The sequence below is a fragment of the Brassica napus genome, chromosome C3 (genome assembly GCF_020379485.1).
Source record: "Brassica napus cultivar Da-Ae chromosome C3, Da-Ae, whole genome shotgun sequence".
In the NCBI taxonomy this organism is placed as follows: domain Eukaryota; kingdom Viridiplantae; phylum Streptophyta; class Magnoliopsida; order Brassicales; family Brassicaceae; genus Brassica; species Brassica napus.
Genome location: NC_063446.1, coordinates 68,674,004 through 68,693,070, shown reverse-complemented (window position 1 = coordinate 68,693,070; position 19,067 = coordinate 68,674,004). Strand labels below are relative to the sequence as shown.

The following is a 19,067-nucleotide window of genomic DNA, read 5'->3' as shown; positions in this document are numbered from 1 at the left end:
TGCGATCTTCGTATATCAATAATAATATCTGTTATCTTAATAAATAAAATTAACTTATATGCCTTTTCCTGCGTCCACATCATCAGGAAGATATGAGCTTTTTGTGACACCTGTCAACTCCTCATTACTTCAATTCTCTTCCTTCCATCGTTAACAAAAAAATCTATGGGCCATCGGTTTGGTTCATATAAAACAGAAAATGTTTTCTGTTTGGGCCTTTTAACAGTCATTTTATTAAAACCCAATATCTACAGAATTTCATCATTTTAGGAATATCAAGTTTTGCTGTCGCTTTCTTTTTCTTGAGCTGTTATGCCTCTTTAGTTCCTCTTCAATGCATCGGTCTCATCGTTCTTTAGTAAGATAAGAACTTGAGAAAAACAATCTTTCTAGAGTCCCTCTTGCTACCGTCCAGTCTCCTCTTCGAGATGCCAAGTTTGTATGCTTCATGGAGATTTTCTTTTGATATTTTCTAGAGATTTACAGGTTAGTTTTTTTCATCTGGGTCATTTGATTTAAATGAATCGATGATGAAAGAATTTTTTTTTTTTAGAATTCTATATTCTGGCTATAAAAAGAGAATATGTATTTGAACTCTCTTTGTGTGTATTTATTAACAAAGTCATTTTTTTCTCTATGTTGAACACACTCAGTATATCGAGAACTATGAGTTTATCTTTTGGGCATTCATATTCCATGGGAAAATGTATTTTCGGCAGATATCTCCACTTAAAGGAGCCTCCCGTCAATACAACATCTATGATATTCTCGCTGGTGTCATTGAATCATGTCACAACCCGATCCCTCTTGCGTAAGATCTATATCTATTAGTTCTTTATAATTATATATTTTTAATATTTCTATCGTTTGTTCATGATCCTATTTTATTGATTGGCATGAGAAATTATGCGTATTTGATATGTTCAATAGATTGTCTCTAAGTCACTGAGTCTGAAACAGTTGCAGATTTGGCCCTCACTAGAACTCTTCATCATAAAAAAAATGTCTGCAATCAGGCAGTCCAACATCTAATCGTGCAACAACCATCAGATTCAACCATTGAATAATCAGTATCATTTACTACAAGAAACAGTCCTTAGGTGACTCTATCTCTTACCTTCTCTCATTGCTGCGATCATGTTTACTTCTCTTGAAATGAATTCATCACCTAGACTAAAAGAGTTCTCAACATCAGTGCCTTCTTTGACTAAAATATATATGTCTTTGCTTAATGATCTAGAGCAGGTTTGCACAAACATATTTTAGTCGTTCACTTTGTCTTAGGTGATTTGGCAAGGAAGAGTCTAAGACTCACGGTTCAGAGATGGAGAGCTAAGAAACAGAGGAGGCTCACCATTAACACCAGAAGAGATTTATTTAATTCTTTTAGCTTCAGGTTTCTCCTAGATATGTACTATACCAGAGCTTTTACTCTCGATGTAGCATTAGTATGTTGCTTCTTGACGGGCGAAGGTACGTTCTACTTATTAGTTAGTTTCAACATTTGGTTTGACCTTTTCTTTTATGTGAGTAACATTTTATTTGAGTAATCTATTTTTTCTCATAGATGTTGATTCAGCATCAATAAGTGTACACCGGATTAAATGGAACTAGCCAACACAAACACTCATTTACCAGGTCAAATTTAAATCCAAAATCCAATAATTTTGATAACATTTATTTGATTTCTCACTTACTAGCTTATAAATGTTTTCCAATAGATATTGTTGGGCACGTAAAGGGCATTAGGACTACTTACAATGAAGACTAAGAGTACACAACGCATGATGATCCCCATGAGCATAAGAATGTATAAGCTAATAGTGTACCTTTATTTTCTTTTAAAGTAATGTTTACGGGAGGTTTCAAAATCTTTACATGTCTTAAAATTTATGTGATGTCTTCTCATACACTAAAATCTATGCCCAAGTGTTTTTTAATGGAAACCTGTTGCATTGGGGTGAAGTACTTAAGATCACTCCAGTGAAAAATTGTGACTGTGGAAAATGATGATGTTGAAGGTGGAGAAGGTGAGGCCACAGCTTCAAGTCACACCTCTGTTGATGGAAGGGAGACAAGCGAGGAGGAAATTGTGAATGAAGTTGGGTGTTCTGGCAAGTAGGCATAGTGTGAGTAACATCCAAAGCACAAGGGGAGATTAAGTTACAGGACATGAGTGCGTTTAAGTTGCATTAGTTTTTAAATTACATTTCCAAACATTATGAAATCTGAGTACTTCCAAGCTTATAGCTATTTTGTTTTGTTTTTCTTTTTTTTTTTCTTCAAAATGTTAACCTCCACAGTCATTTGGACTAATAAAATAATAAGATCCTAATCTTCCATTACTAGCAAAGCACAGTTAAATTTTGAACATTAAGTAGAATATGGATTAACGCGATCTGCATATGCATGACAATTGACATGCTACATATAAACTACATTACTAGTACCAGAAAGGTACATGTCATCCTCCTTAGCTACGCACAAAAAAATCTCCACATTCAGCCGGTTAATAAATACTTTAATCCTCTAACAAAGTTATTCCATCACTCTTATATATTCATACATAAGTAGAACAATTGTTCGTAGGTATTTTGTTCAAGTAGTTATATACAAACAAAACGGCTTGCCTATTATTGCTCATATACACATCCTCTAATAATTGTGTCGGCCGTTACAAATGATCCGAACATACACAAACCAGTTACATCCCACAAACTCTCACGCAGCTCAATAACTACCCAACCAGAACCACATAACTACGCAATAAAATATACACAATCACTCTCACATAAACAAGTTTCATAAAGCTATATCGACAAGTTCCTTGCTAAACAATAAATGCCAAAACATATACAAAGTTATATAAACATTCCTCCCTATACCACATTCAACCTATTAACTAAAAACATCATAACTGCACCACACAAACAAACGCACACATTGCTTCATTACAGAACAAAACAACTGAGCTCCACCGTAATATACAGTATCAGGTAAAAATGAAACAACAACACACACAATGGTCAATACACAACAATTAAACTACTTCAAAACAGACATTAAAACATTCGAAGTTTCAAGTATTCTATAAAATTAAAATAATTTTAATATAAAATAATTTCATTATAAACTCATCTGCCCGTAGGGCGGACCAACCCCTAGTAATAAAATAATGTTACACTGTTAAGAAAAATCAATAATGAATCATAGAAATAAAAACTGAAAAATAATTGGAGATTTTTGGGTGAGTGTGGGTTACATAGAGACTTAGAGAGCATTGGACCGTAGTTCAAAAAAAAAAAAGAGAGCATTGGACCATGCATGCTTTGTGATTGGATCTTAGTTTGGGCCTATATAGTTATTGGATTGCACTTGGTTTGTTGGTGAACTGAGGGTAAAACCGTAACTATAGTATCCATATTCCATTACACGGTTGACGTCGAGTATAAATAGCTTTGTGCTACCAATTAAACTCCTTGAGAAACATGACACCGAAGCAACTAACTATACCAATCATTAAACTCGACGGCAAAATGGAACGAGAAACGGCGTCGCTTAGGTGGGAGGGTAAAAAAGTTGCCCAAGTCAACGGCGTCACGGCGGAGCAAATCTGGTCAGTTGTTTCAGACTTCTGCAATATCCACAAGTGGTTACCAACCATTGACACATGTTACCGTGTCGAAGGAACCGATGGTCAGCCCGGTCTGGTCCGATACTGCACCTCCACCAAAACCAAGGACGAGGAGGAAACCAAATGGGCTAGAGAGCGTTTGGTCAAGATCGATCCAGTCGAACGGTGTTTGAGCTATGAGGTCCTCGAGAATAACGTAGGGTTCAGATCTTACGTGGCGACAGTCAAAGTAACGACAGTGGACGGTGGTGATGAATCGGACGGTGGAAAAGTTTGTCTACTCGAGTGGTCGTTTGCGTCTGATCCTGTTGATGGATGGAAGAAGGAAGATCTTGAATCCTTTGTTGATTTTTTTCTTAAACATTGGGCGAGTAAAATGGAAATGAATCTGTAAACCCTTGTGTATGTTGTGAAAGCTCATTGTATTTCATGCGTGTGGTTTTCAACTTCTCGTAATAAAGAGTGAATTAAAGATACAATTGACATGGTGCGTTCTATGGTTTTATGGCATTTCATTTTTCTGGATTGCTGATTAGTAATCTAATTACAAGTAATTTGTTCGTTATAGTCTGCTCCATTTCATTTTCGCTTGATTATACTTTCATTACAGCTGATTTTCAAACAATAAAGATATTCCACAAATATATTCTAAAAGAATACTAACCATACAAAACTGTTCTCTCTATAACTATAAGTATGTTGCTTTTGTTTTCTAAAGAAAGAAGTTTGTTGACAAAAAAGAAGAAGATTTGTTACCTTTTTGTTCCATACAATATATATTCTTAACTTTTTATATGTATTTTTCTTAACTAGTAATAATGAGTTACTATTTTTTTAAGCAAATTTGTTATTACTGAAAAAATAAACTTATTCAATCACTATTGATTTTTAGTATAAATTAGTTGCAATTTATATTTAATACTCCCTCTTTTTTTAAAAAAAAATGTCATTTTAACATTTTTTTCTTGCTGCACAAAAATACCATTTTCGAATTCCAAAGCAACTTTCTGTTTAATACTCCCTATGTTTCATTATGATGTTTTGGAAGAAAGCAAAAAAAAAAATCATTTTCTCTTAAAAACACTATTAAAAGTATAAACTAAAAGTAATGTAACCAATTATAAATAAAGATGTACAATCTAATTGATTAACCAGTTTCAATAAAGTTAAAGTTATAGAAATAAAAATGTCAAAACATCATCTATTATGAAACAACAAAAACTTTTTAAAACATTATCTATTATGAAACGAAGGAATATTAATTACAAATGCATTGATTTTATATATAACTTCATTTATCACAAATACTATTGGTTGAATAAGAATAATTAATACTCTCTCCGTTGCCGGAAGTAATATTTTCTAGAGTATTCACGTTTATTAAGAATATAATAAATGTTTACAATTTAATTTTTAATTTATTTTTCTATACACTTTTCAATAACTATTCACCAATGAAATTTAATCAGTTCAAATATTCACAATTAATGTTTCTCCAAAATATACAAAGTATCTTAAAAATATAGAAAATATACTTTTATGGAACAATAATAAATTTTAGAAAATCTTACTTTCGGGAACGGAGAGAATAATAACTTAAATGCATTTTAATATATATTTTTTTATTTTAATGAAAATATCAAAGTGATTTTTTTGTGAAACGGAGAGACTATATGGAATAGGTGTGTAAATTCTAAAAGAATCTACTTGTTAAAATGGAGAGTGTATTAACCACATAAACATTATCTTTAGAATTTTATTGGAAACAGTGGCATTAAATACCAAGTTTAATGCCAAAAGATACTCATTCCGTTTTAAAATTATATACCGTGGGAATAGCTGGGTGATTGGTAGTTGCTGTAGGTGCCGTTCACAGTCATATTTATTTCTAAAGCACCAAATTCAAAGCAATCAAGCTTTAAATTTTTTTTTGAAACCACAGCTCTAGAAATAACCTACAGCTGTACAAGTGCTCTGCAGAGCCAAATATCAAAAGCAATTTTTTAATGTTTTCATAAAATTTTACAGCAATAAAATTTAAAGTCACAGCAAAAAAATCTACAGATTTTTTTCAACAGCAAAAATTTTAAAGCTACAGTCATTACCAATCGGACTCATAGGGTTTGATTGGTAATGGCTGTAGCTTTAAAATTTTTGCTGTAGAAAAAAATCTGTAAACTTTTTGCTGTCTTTAGATTTTATTGCTGTAGAATTTTATGGAAAGCACTAAAAATTTGCTTTGGATATTTGGCTCTGCAGAGCACTTGTACAGCTGTAGGTTATTTCAAGAGCTGTGGTTTCAAAAGAAAATTTAAAGTTTGATTGCTCTGAGTTTGGTGCTTTAGAAATAAATAGGGCTGTGGACAGCACGTATATCAACTACCAATCACCCCAATAGTCAATGTTCTTCCTTGTCGTAATAAGTGACTTATATATCGTAATAAGTGTCATTTTAAAAAAAATTCTTGTTATAAAAAAATGTCACTTTACAATTTTAATATAAATTATACAATACATACTTTTAGCTGAAAATTAATTGAAAACTACATTGATTTTATAAATAATTTTATTTATCTAAAATATTATTGGTTAGAGAGGTATAATTAATAATAAATTACATATATTTCCACCATTTTCCTAATCGGCGTGAAAAATGTCAAACTGGCGTTTATTTCGAAACAGAGAGAGTAAATTTCAACCATTTTTGGCTTATCCTGCTAACGTAAAAGTGTCTAAAAACTTACTACTAAGAATACTCATAAAAATACTTGTGGAAAATCCCCCAAAAAAACTGCTGAACTCTCTGAAAGATTGCTAAACATTTTGTTACAGGAATGTTGGAACGACAAGAAAAGAAAATAAAACCTTTGGAAACTAGAGATGATAGTCACTCTCCGGATATATAACTAAATACAAATTAACTAAATAGTTAAGAGTATATATATATATAAATATATCTCTGAAGAAAAGGTTTTTCTGTATTTCGATAATTAAGGAAAAACTTCAAAAAAATTCAGATAAAAGACCAGTTGAGGAACATGAAGCAGATACAATGAGGATCTTCGTTGTCGTTTAACACTTTCCATGCAACAGCTTTTTCGTACGTTACTGCTCTTCCCATGCTTGACATGCATATTCCTCCATCAATACACATAAACCCCTGAAAATTTGTTATTGGACCCACATTGCACCGTTACACCAATGTTTCAACCTTTTTATTTTGTTTGTTGAAAAATAAATAATGACGATTTAAAAAGTACCTGTTGCATGATCTGAGGGAAGTCGGAGCATAATGTCTTCTTCCCGTTGTTGTCGAAGATTTTATCGAGAGTAATATCTTGAAGTGCCACCAATGTTGTCTCCAGCATGTCTAAACCAGCCTGGTTCGCAAATGTGAATACTGGCGGTAAGGCCTGCAATGATCACAAACCAGTCCACATTCCTCATTAGAAAAGTTTTAATTTTCAAAACCAATGTATCAAGCATTATTGATTAAAATTTTGCATAGAGCAAATCATGCATTTCAAAGTTTAATAGTACCAAGAACACCAAAACATCCATTGGTTTTAGTGTTCTAGGGTCACTTCCTTCAAATTTCCTATTTTTATATATTCTAAATATATTTGAGACCTAGACGAGTTGCTAAAGTCCAACTCAGGAGGGGCGAGCAGTTTCAGCGGATACTACCGATTTTTAATACCTCGTCTATAAAATTTATAATTTATATGATGATGAATGCTAACGCTAATGAAAACAAAGTACCTTGAGTGAACAACACATGAGGGCGTCAGGGTGGTGCCAAAGAGACTTGAGAAGATCGGTTCCATCAGGCTTAACTAGTTCAACGCCAAGGTAACATCTATACGAATGAGAAATCCAACGAGCGAGTGTGTGAGCTTCTGGTGATGCGGGTGGTGGACGCAGGCCGCCACTTAGCTGATGAGAAGAAGGAGAGAGAGCAAGCGCCACTCGTTGGACCGATGCGATCACACTTCTCACATATTGTCTAGCCATTGAAGCTACATTCTCTTGCATATGCATCTCAAAAGCTAGCTGAAATGCTATTGTCATCACTGACTTTGTGTTTCCTCTGCTTCCACAAGAGTCTCCGGCTGTTCTGCTCCCTACGTCTAGAGCCGATGCTAGGTCTAGCGTTCGGTTAGGACTCACTCCCTCCTATAACAAAATTATTTGGATTCAATTAGTATCTGATTTGACTGAAGTTGTTGATTGTGATTCTGATATGGACTGCACGTACTGATTTGGTATCTAGTGGAATGATGCGGAATCCTGAAGGGATGATTGGGGCATCATCAGAGAATGAGGCATCAATTGGTGCAAAGATAAGCTCTGCGCAAGATTCAACTGCGTTCTCATCCACCCCACTGCACATCTATATCATTAAACCATAAATTTTATGTTAGAATCATAAGAATAGTTAGTTGCAAGAAGATGAATCACTGAGAAGCAGAGGAAACTCAAAACTAATCCCAAGAATATGAAGAAGAGATTTACGTTTCAATTATTATGTTGAATTTGTATTTTTTTAAAGATGTGAAGTTTTTTGAGAAATATTTTGCATCTAAATACAAACAAACATAGACACAAATATTAACGTTTGAAACAATTAGGTCTTACTTGTAGAAGGAAGACATCCGCAGGCATCATCATATCTTCTTGGTAATGCCCCAAGCTCTCAAGCTTAATCACTTCCATGAACTGCCATAAACAAAAGGCGGAAAAAGCACAAGTTTAGGTTATTATAATTTTCACAAATTAAAACATATAGTTATATTGAATTGAACCAAAAAAAAAACTAGTTATATTGATTTGATTTTGAGGAACCCTTAGTCCACTTACCTCTTCATTCTCTATAGTGTGAGCTAGAGGAAGAATGACTTGACCTCCAAAGCTCCCTGGGCGAGGGATTGGTAAGCTACAAGGCCCTGCTTTGATGGCTGCAGCCGAATATGCATCGATGCTATTATCTGCCCATTCTTGCCTATGTTCCCTCAAGAATCGCAGAAGAATCGAGGGTGGAACATTCTACACAAACAAAAAAATACCCTTAATGATGGATAAAAAAGGTGGAAATTGAGAATCTTAATTTTGAGATTCAATGAGCTTATTACTTGTAATAACATGGAAGCTTTGGCACATAAAACCGCGCTAGGCATAGAAGTGAAGCCATTTGAAAATGGGAGACTTGAAGTCATCATCATCTTAGTAGGAGAGGAGTTCATAAGAAGAGTAACATCATCGATACCATCGCTCTCTAGCATCGACCAGCCTTCATCACTAAAGCCATTGACTGCTTCATTGAATCCTCTGAGAGTATAAGAAACAATTTAAGTTTTAGAAGACATGTTTTAAAGTGATTTTGAAGGTAAAGAGAAGTGTGAGAAGCTTTTAAATTACTTGCTGAGTCTTTGGCTAAGTGCTCTAAGAGCCGCTGGTCTTCGTCCCCAACCGGATACGTTAGGCTGTGAAATCTCTTGAGATATTTGTCTCAAGTAGCGTAGGGCCTGTAAGTAGCATAAAGAAACCACAGGTTCTTACTTACATATTGTTTTTTTCCAGAAGAAGGTTGCGATAATTTCAAACACAAAGTGGTTTAGGAATCTTACCGCCATGGTTGTTCTTTGGGCTAGTAAAGTTGAAGACTCATAAAGAGAGCGAAGAACTTCTGGTACACTCCATGGCTACAGAAAATTTAAACTAAGCTTATTTAACATTATTTTAAAAAAAAACTTACATAAGAAGAAATGAAGATTGAAATGTGGAAAGAACAAAAACTGAAGTGGAGAAACAGAGGAAACACTTCAGTTTCAGACTCATGAGTTGGGTTTCTTGTGAAATAAGAAACAAATAAAATAAAATAAAATAAAATAAAATAAAATAAAATAAAATTACAAGAATGTATAATCGAGTGAAGGCTTTGTACCTCAAGATCAAAATGATCAACAATGTGGAGAATAGATCCACCTCCTTCACAGGGTCTAATGAGGTAGCCACTTGGTAATATCTCTGCTCTAACGAAATGAGGAGATGGAGGCATACTCGGCCCGTTTTGTGTATTGTTCAACGACCGTTCACATATCTGCATCGATTAATTCAATGTCATCAAATGATCCAAACATAGAAACAAAAGAGAATGACATGAGGAATATGGTTTCATAAGTATATACCACAAGACTCCCATCTTCCATTACAGACGTGTAACGTAGCATCCAGAAATCACGAGCTGGTGCCAATGTTGTGGGTGCATACATCTTTCACAAGAAAGAACGAAAATAAAAAAGGAGGAAGTTTTAGTTTCGTTCTGATTCAATTTCTTAGGTTTCTTGATCATCACTCATCAATACCTGCATGTAGATTAGTTCTAGGGTTCCACCATTTGCAGTGGAGAGGACGTTAACGATATCAAGAGATCTACAATCACGCAACCAACAAGGCCGATCTTTCAGGATCTCTGCGACCTGAGGGATAAAAAACAGAAGTGTTATACACGTTCTTGGTTGATTGATGAGGAAGTAATAGTTAGAAAGAAGTGAGAATACGTACTCTTGTGGGATCAAGACCCACGAGGCCACAAGCACGAGCAGCTATTCCCGTGCATCCATGAGAAATAGCAACGATTCCAATGGAATCCGGACCAGGCTGCAGATACATTTGTCAGTACGTAAAGCAATGAAGGATGGTTGAATCATAGACTAAAAGACAAGCTAGAGACTTATGTAAAGTACCTTCATCCCAGGCATTTGGACCCACTCGACAGCGGTTCCAGTGGCCTTTGAAATGAACTCTGTTAAAGTTTCATCCGCAATGGACAATAGTCTGAAGAAAAACACAAAAGGTTCATTGAGAATTTATATATCATTTCTTTCAAAAAAAAAACCCAAGAAGCAGGGTCCATCTTTTAGCATAATATATATTTTAATCTTTTTCCAAATAAATATATAATTAGAATAAAATTTTATTATATTTCTAAATTTACAGCCTATAATTTCAAAACAAAGTTAACCTCTATACGTTAAGCTATTAACTTTTTTTAAAAATATCATTATTTCTTTAAATATACCGTTAATTAAAAAATATTTGAACATGGTGCAAAGATAATTTGAGACTGCACTGCCAATAAGTATGAAAAAGGATTATTGACTTTAGCTTACCCAGCGGGACTAGCATCGCGAGGCTGGTGTTGAGGGGTCAAGTGGTGCTGACCACTTGTCACCACTGACTCACAGCTAGTATCCGTGGTTGCCAAGTTTCCCTGTTGTTCCCCAATCACAATCACAATCACAAGAAACCAGATTGAGACTATTAATTACATAACTTACTCGTCAAGTTTTAGGTGAAGAATCAAAAGATGAGTTAATATGTATACGTTTTGAGGATGTTGGCGAAAATAGCTGTTCTCATAAACCAAGTGAGACACTTGCTTTTGCAACCTATCATTCTCTTCCATCAAAAGCTTGTTCATCGCCGTTAGCTTCCTATTCACAGCTTGAAGCCGCGACGCTTCTTTCCGCTGCTTCTCTCTACACCTGCAAGCTCAAAGTAATAACAAGAGTCAATAAATCTTACAAACTTGAGAGTTTCTTGGGTGTCAAGAAATGATGATGATAATTAAGAAGAATGTACCTGCGGTTCTGAAACCAGACTTTGATCTGTTTAGGTTCAATGTTGGAGAGGATAGGACATTCACGTATTAGCTGTTGGCGACGCATAGAGCTCGGTTTAGGACAGTCATTGTAGAGTCTCTCCAGAGCTTCTACTTGTTCAGGAGTGTACCTCACGTACTTCCCGTTGTCAATATTGTGACTATTATTGCTCCCTCCTCCCATCTTTGATCCTCTTTCGATTTTTCTTTTTATTACTTTATTATAAAGGAAAACAAAACAAATTAGCACAATAAAATAATATAACAAAATTAAGTAGCAGAATCGAGAACTAAAAAAAAAGTTAGCACATTCCAAGATTATGTACTAATATTTCTCTGTTTCAAAATGATCTATGTTTAGAATTTTCACATATTTGCGAAAACATATTAAATTTTGATTATAAATATACTTTTTGTGATTAACTAGTTCTCACACTTTTTAGCCAATAGAAATTCAATAATCACAACTAATTTTTAAATTTTTTACAATTATAATTATTACTTAATAAAAATGCATTGAAAATGTAAAAAAAAAAGAATTCTTTGAAACATTTTTTTTCTTTCTAAAACATGATTTTTATGAAACAGATGGAGTATCGTATTAGAGATGTGATTAATAAATAACTAGACACTTAAATGATTCTTTGAAAACCATTAAAGATCAAAGAAAGCTTTTGTTTATCCTACCAAAACTGAAAATGATGGATATTAGGTGCTTATTTTGATCATGGCTCGCTCTTTTTTTTTGTTATGATCATGTCTCTTAATTATTATAAGCATGGCCTCAAGACTCAAGCAATAATAGATCCTAAATAAGTCCAACGACAGCACACAACTTGTAACTTTCTTCTGCATATTCCACTGGAACCCAACAAATATTCAACTTTTTCTATAGTTAAAGAAGAAAAAAGAGAGAGGAAGATATACCGTAGATTGTTTCTGATCAAGCCGATTCTGGAAGAAAAGAAGGATATAGCAGTTTCTTGTCCTTGCTGTGAATTCTTAAAAACCCTACAAAATTTTCTCTCTCTAAAAGTTCTGAATTCCTCTTTTTCTTTTTCTTTCTCGATCTTATTCTCTTTCTCTCTATAGACAATGGATGAGTAACTTCCTTCGGAAAAACTGATGAAGCATGCTTCACAATGCGAACTACACAATTCAAACTTTAGACTCTGCTACAGTTCAACTACTTTCTTCCTCACTCTTTCTCTCTCTCTCTAGATAGATCGACAACGTGAAGAGTCAAAGATTTGTGAAACTTCTATATAACAATTTGCAGTGGGAAGAGAAAGAAAGAGAAAAAGCTTTAGTTTATGGGTGGGTGTGCTTTTTTATTTAATTTTAATTTAGGGAATTAATAGAATAGAAATGTGTGTATGAAAAATAAGAGAAGACATGTGTGTCGGGTTGTGTTGAAAAAGAGAGAAGTGAGTACCCTTAATACCAGACAACCACCACTTCTCACTTTTACTTTTTCATTTTTCAATTTCTATTTTGAAGTGTTACTGTTCTTTTTACTGCCATTTCGTTTGGTCTTGCGTTCCAAACTTCCAATACACTATCACAAAGACAGACACGCAAGAATATTTCCTCAGTATCGTTTGAAATACGTCACGTCGTAATCATATACACAAGACAAGTATTAAATTCAAAACCTTAATTTCATTGTTTTCAGTATGGTCATGGCAATAATGAATTTAGTTACTCCCTGTGACTCCTGCTCTTCTATTCCGATGGAATATATATATGGCAGGAGGCGCCGCCCAGCTTCTTTATTTTACAGATTTGGACAAATTTCTAGGTTATGTACATACATCTATAGTCCACAATTACTAGCGTTTACTTTTTTACTTTCTAGAAAACTAGTATTAATCGCACTTTTGACAAAAGTTTCTAAGTGTTCCAGAATATGCTGCTTAGAGCCATTCCAATAGGAGTTCTCAAAACATAATTTTTTTTTTTATCAAATATTGTTTGGGGTTTTCAAAATCAAGAGAACCTCTTAATAAAATATAAATAGAGGCATATACCTAAAATACTTTATTTGAGAACCCCTATTAGAATTTCTCTTATTAGGCATCTACATGAGCATCTTAACGTTGTGCGCTTGGTTCAATCAGTTGAAAATAGGTTGACAAAAAGTTAACATTCTAAAAGGCTTAGACGGATGTGGGCGGTCTAGGACTCCATGGTAGATATTTTGACTTGTATAACCATATGCTTAAATATTTATCAAACTGATAGTTTTCTCTGATGGAAACACTAAATAGTAAATACTTAATGGTAGTACTAAACACTTTGAAATAAAACTGGATACTTTTTCAAGTCAAATTAATTTGAAATAATTAGAAATTAGTTTTATCATCATTAGTTCGTCTTATAAGATTCAAACCTGAACTGATACTTGAAGTTATTTCATATTTGTTTTATAAATTTGAAAATAGGTTCTAAATTCGACCTGAACTTCTATAAAACTCATGGATTCTGTAGAACAACAGCTGGTCGGTTTTGAGGTTTTTTAGATCTATAGTTTTCGGTTTGAGATTTATGTATGCGCGAATACCAATGGCACACTGTTTTAAATCAATGATATACAACAAATTAATGTAAAGTAAAAAAATTCTGAAATAAAACACACTTCCACTTTAAAACAATTTTAGGAACGAGAAGCAATATACCTTATAATAAGTTAAAAATCCAGATGGTAGTTGAAGAAAGGGCAAAATGATGAAAAAGTTGCATGCGTCCTTGATTTCCTGTAACGCAGATAAAATCCCATATAGTCATCATCATTATCCTCAATCATCACTCCTAGTATACGCTTAGAAATTTTCATAATATATATGATTATTGTTGCAAATGCCATATTAGTATTGAAAATTTTGAGAGCCAGATGAGACATGCATGCAAAATTGATCTACATTGTCCCCTGCAATAAGGCACGCTATATTTCAAGCCCATGCACCATTTTCTCACATCACTCATTGTTTCACATCTGCGGTTCCAAATTTTAAGAATATAGCCTGCATAATGATACAAACTGTTAATTCAAAACATTAGCTAGAAACTCAGAGTACATGGTAAATATAGGAAGGTTTGTTGTTTTCTTTAGGTGAATCGACTAACATTACACGCACACAAATAAGACCTAGCTTTCAACATATTTGGAAGGTTACAATCTAAGAAGGAAAGAAACCAATGTATAGATCAAAGGAAAATTCGGCGCATAACTTCTCGCAATGTAAAAGAAAATTGAAGGAAATATAGTGGATATATGTTATGATGAACGGTATTAATTAATCTCTGTGAATATAATCTTCTATCGTTTTAGTAGGCCAATTAAACTTCATACCTATACCAGTTCGACGATATAAAACACAATGATGTGCTATCCTTGTGGTTCGCTTCAAAAACTATATATCTGATCTCTTCATGCAACCTCTTAGGGAATTCCCAAAAAATTATTTATAATCCATAATTTAATCACCCTTCGTAAATAACTATATTTAAAAAAAATTATGCTCGTTTAAGGACATATTTTATTTAACGATTTGTTTAAAAAAATGTTACTTTTCAAAATAAGAAACCAGCTAAGATGTTATTATGTATCAAATATTGGAATAAAGCACCAAGTTAGTTGTCATTCATCATCAGTTCTCTAATGGGAACTTTTTCTTTCGTCGATTAACATGTGATTATATGTCAACGGTGTTAAAGGACTGTTAGCTTTCAATAAAGAAAACAACGGGCATATGTAAACATGTGTACATCTATTATTTCTAAACTTTTATGATAAACAATATACTTTTTATCAAAAATTAATATATTATCTTTTTTTTTTGACATTAATATATTATCTAAAAACACCTTTCTTAAAACTTATAGAAAACATAAAGGTGGACCATCTAATAATGAAGTGTATGCATAAGAGTATAAAGCAAGCAAAGTCCAAAGTTTCCACTAATTTAGTGGACGTATTGTTTTTTCAGATATTACTTTAATCTTTATTTCTTTGTTTTTATTGGCTATTGCCAATTTAATACCTAGGACATCTACTGCCAATTTAATACCTAGGACATCTATCTATGAGAGAATGATATGATATCGTCGCAGTGCCGTCTCTTGGCTATGGCAATATGGGCATTTGCCATAGGTCCATAGGTCCACAAATTTTTTGGTGTTTTAAAGTCTATTTTAATCTGATAATTAACAAAAAAAACCCATAATTAAGTAAACATAATTTATAAAAAGGTCCATATTTTTTGTTTCTATTTGTTTCAAGTCTTAGAACTTGTATTAGCTCAAGTTAAATGAAATGGAATGAAGAAAAAATATAGAAAATATTTATAAAAAGTTCATATTTTTTATTTCGCCTAGGGCTATTACGTTGGTTAAGACGGCACTGTATCGTCGAACCTCCGCAAATTTTATTAAGTGTATGTACAGTATACATTCGTTTCTAAACTACATCAATGATCAATCGACTCTACATGGAAACACGAACTACATAAGAAAATTACTATAGATTGGCACGGGCGTACAAGCTTCATTTGCCAACCTAAGATCTACGTCAACATCGCACAATATGAATTATCTAAACCCTGCTCTTATTTCATTATAATAAGTTCGATCGAAAAAGCAAATTTCCGTCGTATCGTACATTACTACATTGCATAGTATCTTGTCGTCTATAGCTTATATCTTATATATTAAAAAATAAATCACAACCTTGATTCATGTGTGACTTTTTTAAAAAATGGACATAATAGACCTATTCATAGAAAATCATGTTAAATTCAATCTCTAATCTTATCATTTAAATTTTGGACCTACCAGAAATTTTCATTGGCTATCAATAATTGGATTTAAACAATAGATGATCCATTGGATTTATAGATAGTATAAATTAAATAGATATAATTTAATGTTGTAATAATATACCTCCATATGTTAATTATTTAAATATTTATCGATGTTAACTTTTAAAATTATAAAGATTTTTTTTAAATAACAAAAATCATATTATCTAATAATGATTAATCTTTACTACCTTAAACCAATGAAAACAAAATTTAAACTATATAGTTTATTTTAAAAATTAAACAAAAACTAAATGTTTAATTATTTACTCGATAATATAAATCTATGAAGCGAAAAGTTTAATTTTTTAAAAACTTTCTAAATTTGTGAAATGTTACAATATTTTTGAATATTTTTGAATATGACAATAAAACAATATTTTACTAATCTTTATATATATAGCTATGATTTTAATAATGAAATAATAATCCGAAAATATATATATAGAAGAAGATACAAATACATGTGAAAGTTTGAAACAATCTATTCAATGAAAAAAATATACTGTAAACTTATTATGTTTTAAAAATTGATAGACACATATATATATTATTATATATGCCAATTTATAATTGAAAACAAAATGTTTATATAAAAATAAATGAAAACAAAAATCCGCGCAGTTGCGCGGATCGAGATCTAGTATAATCTTATTTTCAAAATCCACGTAAGAAAATTATCTATATTAACTCATCAATAAAATATATGTTTGAAAAAAAATATCACGTTAAATAGTTGAATTACGAAAACCCAATGTTCAGTTGAATTACTCTTTTCATGTGGTACCATTGGCTCAAATTTTAAAATTACCTCTGATATATCGACCTGGTTTAGTTTTACAAAATTTAGGACTTGGTAATCTTATATTATTAAAACTGAAGTACATTTGAAGTTTGTTTGGAAACATTGATAGCAGTTTAAACAAAAGGTTTGTTGGAAACATATATACCTCTTTTAAATAAGAGGTTTGTTTGGAAACATAGATACCAATATATTAAGAAAATAATAATAATGAACTTATGTTATTAAGAAAAATTGGAATTCCATTATATTATGAAAAACTATCTTTCTTAGAGAGATTTAAAATATACGAAAATGGGTCAATCTAATACCTAAATAAATCTTTTGTCTAAAATATTCATAAAACAAAATTTCAACTTCATAAACATATTTCAAACCAAAATAATAATTTAAAGTTGATTTATATCAAAAATTGATTCAAAAATATACATATATTCAAAAATTGATTTTTACTAAAATATTTTTCAATACCATTATTAAAAAAAAAATTCAATATATATATAAGAAAATTACATTACAAAGCCCAATTTCATATACCAATTTAAATTATGGTTTTTATATTTTACATAAAGTTTTTAAAATATAATATATGTGATTATTTATATGATGGTACATATAAAATATTATTAGTTATATGACTACTTATATGATGGTACGCATAAAATACGATTAATTATATGATGACACATATATAATGTATAATATTGACTATGGATGGGCGTTCGGGTACCTATTCGAGTTCGGTTCTAGTCTGTTTAGGTTTCAGATTTCTGGGGTCAAAGATTTCAGTCTCATTCGGATATTTCTAAATTTTGGTTTGCGTTCGATTAGGATCATTGCGGGTTCGGTTCGGTTTCGGATAACCCATTTAAATTATTTTTAAAATTTTAAAATTCATTATATACTTTAAATTTTTCAAAATCTATAAACAAAATAATATATTACATATAAATTTGAATAACATATGTCAGAATACCTAAACTTAACATAGAAATTGGTTTGGTTTAATATTTGGATATAAAAATCAATAATTATTTTAAGTATTTTTGGTGTTTCGTATATACTTTAACTATTTTAGATATTTAATTTTGACTATTTGTACATATTTTCAAGTATTTAAACCAACTTAAAAATATCATATATATTCTGGATGTTTTGATATACATTAAATCTAAAAATAATTAATATATATAAGTATATAAATCTATTTTGGATACATTCGGGTACCCGAAATACTTCGGTTTGGACCGTAGTTGGTTTTGATTCTCTAAATACCAAAATATTGAATAATTCTGATATTTAATCAATTTTGGTTCGGGTTTGATACTACTTTTTCGGATCAGGATCGGTTCGGTTCTTCGGATTCAGTTTTTTTTCTCAACCCTAATATTAACATGAAAAATAAATAGCAATATTTTTTTGAAAAATACATCCGCGCTGGTGCGCGGATCAAAGTGTTATAAATTATAACGACTTCACAATAAATAAATTCAGGCTGAATTTTTTATAGATAATAACCAAATGTAATCAGTTTACATCAGAGATCTACCTTATGGTAGCCAATCCAATATATAAAACATAACGTGAAAAGCGGTCTAATGTAGATTTATTTATATATAACATGATATATAGTAGGAGTAGTTCCTGTAAAACAACATCAAATTATCTTGATTTTGAAAGAAAAAATCTAATAAAATATCAAAAGGAGGAGTAAAATTTAAAAGGTAAATATGAGAATGATAATTATACAGAACGTAACTTTTTGGGTGGGGGAAGATTAAAACAAAATTTATGGGAAGAATGAGTAAATTGAAAGGCTTACCCCCCTATACAGAAAATAAAGGAAAACAACTTTTGTTTTATGGTATCATTTTGTTTTCAAAACTTATAAGGCAAAGGGTCAATGCCTAACCACCTTATTTGTTTTTCAATATGGTCAATGCTAAGTCACCTCAACTATCATAATTCTTTCACTTTCATATTAATTTCTTAATTTTATTTTACGTAAGAAATATTTGAAGAAAACCAACAAATATATAAAACCATGTTATTTTTGATGGTTGACGAAAATAAGAAAGAAAATAAAATTGATAAAAACGGTAATAAAGG

The 19,067-nt window shown here is 31.8% G+C and overlaps 2 protein-coding genes across 2 annotated transcripts; one reads left to right on the top strand and one right to left on the bottom strand.

Moving 5' to 3' along the window:
* The first annotated feature begins 3,462 nt into the window (after window positions 1–3,462).
* On the top strand, window positions 3,463–4,113 carry LOC106434046 (lachrymatory-factor synthase-like). Its single transcript, XM_013874885.3, has one exon. It carries the CDS (start codon window positions 3,489–3,491, stop codon window positions 4,026–4,028), a length of 540 nt encoding a protein of 179 aa, XP_013730339.2. The 5' UTR covers window positions 3,463–3,488; the 3' UTR covers window positions 4,029–4,113.
* A 2,309-nt stretch (window positions 4,114–6,422) lies between these two features.
* Window positions 6,423–12,647, bottom strand: LOC106434033 (homeobox-leucine zipper protein ATHB-8-like). Its single transcript, XM_048750422.1, has 18 exons — window positions 12,225–12,647; window positions 11,279–11,513; window positions 11,022–11,181; window positions 10,807–10,907; window positions 10,381–10,471; window positions 10,199–10,294; window positions 10,000–10,113; window positions 9,823–9,906; window positions 9,579–9,734; window positions 9,262–9,336; window positions 9,053–9,159; window positions 8,767–8,962; window positions 8,495–8,680; window positions 8,273–8,353; window positions 7,893–8,027; window positions 7,397–7,810; window positions 6,895–7,047; window positions 6,423–6,794 (listed from the first exon to the last, which is right to left on the bottom strand). The coding sequence occupies exons 2-18, from the start codon at window positions 11,479–11,481 to the stop codon at window positions 6,648–6,650; spliced, it is 2,499 nt and encodes an 832-aa protein (XP_048606379.1). The 5' UTR covers window positions 11,482–11,513; window positions 12,225–12,647; the 3' UTR covers window positions 6,423–6,647.
* Between the last annotated feature and the right edge of the window lie 6,420 nt (window positions 12,648–19,067).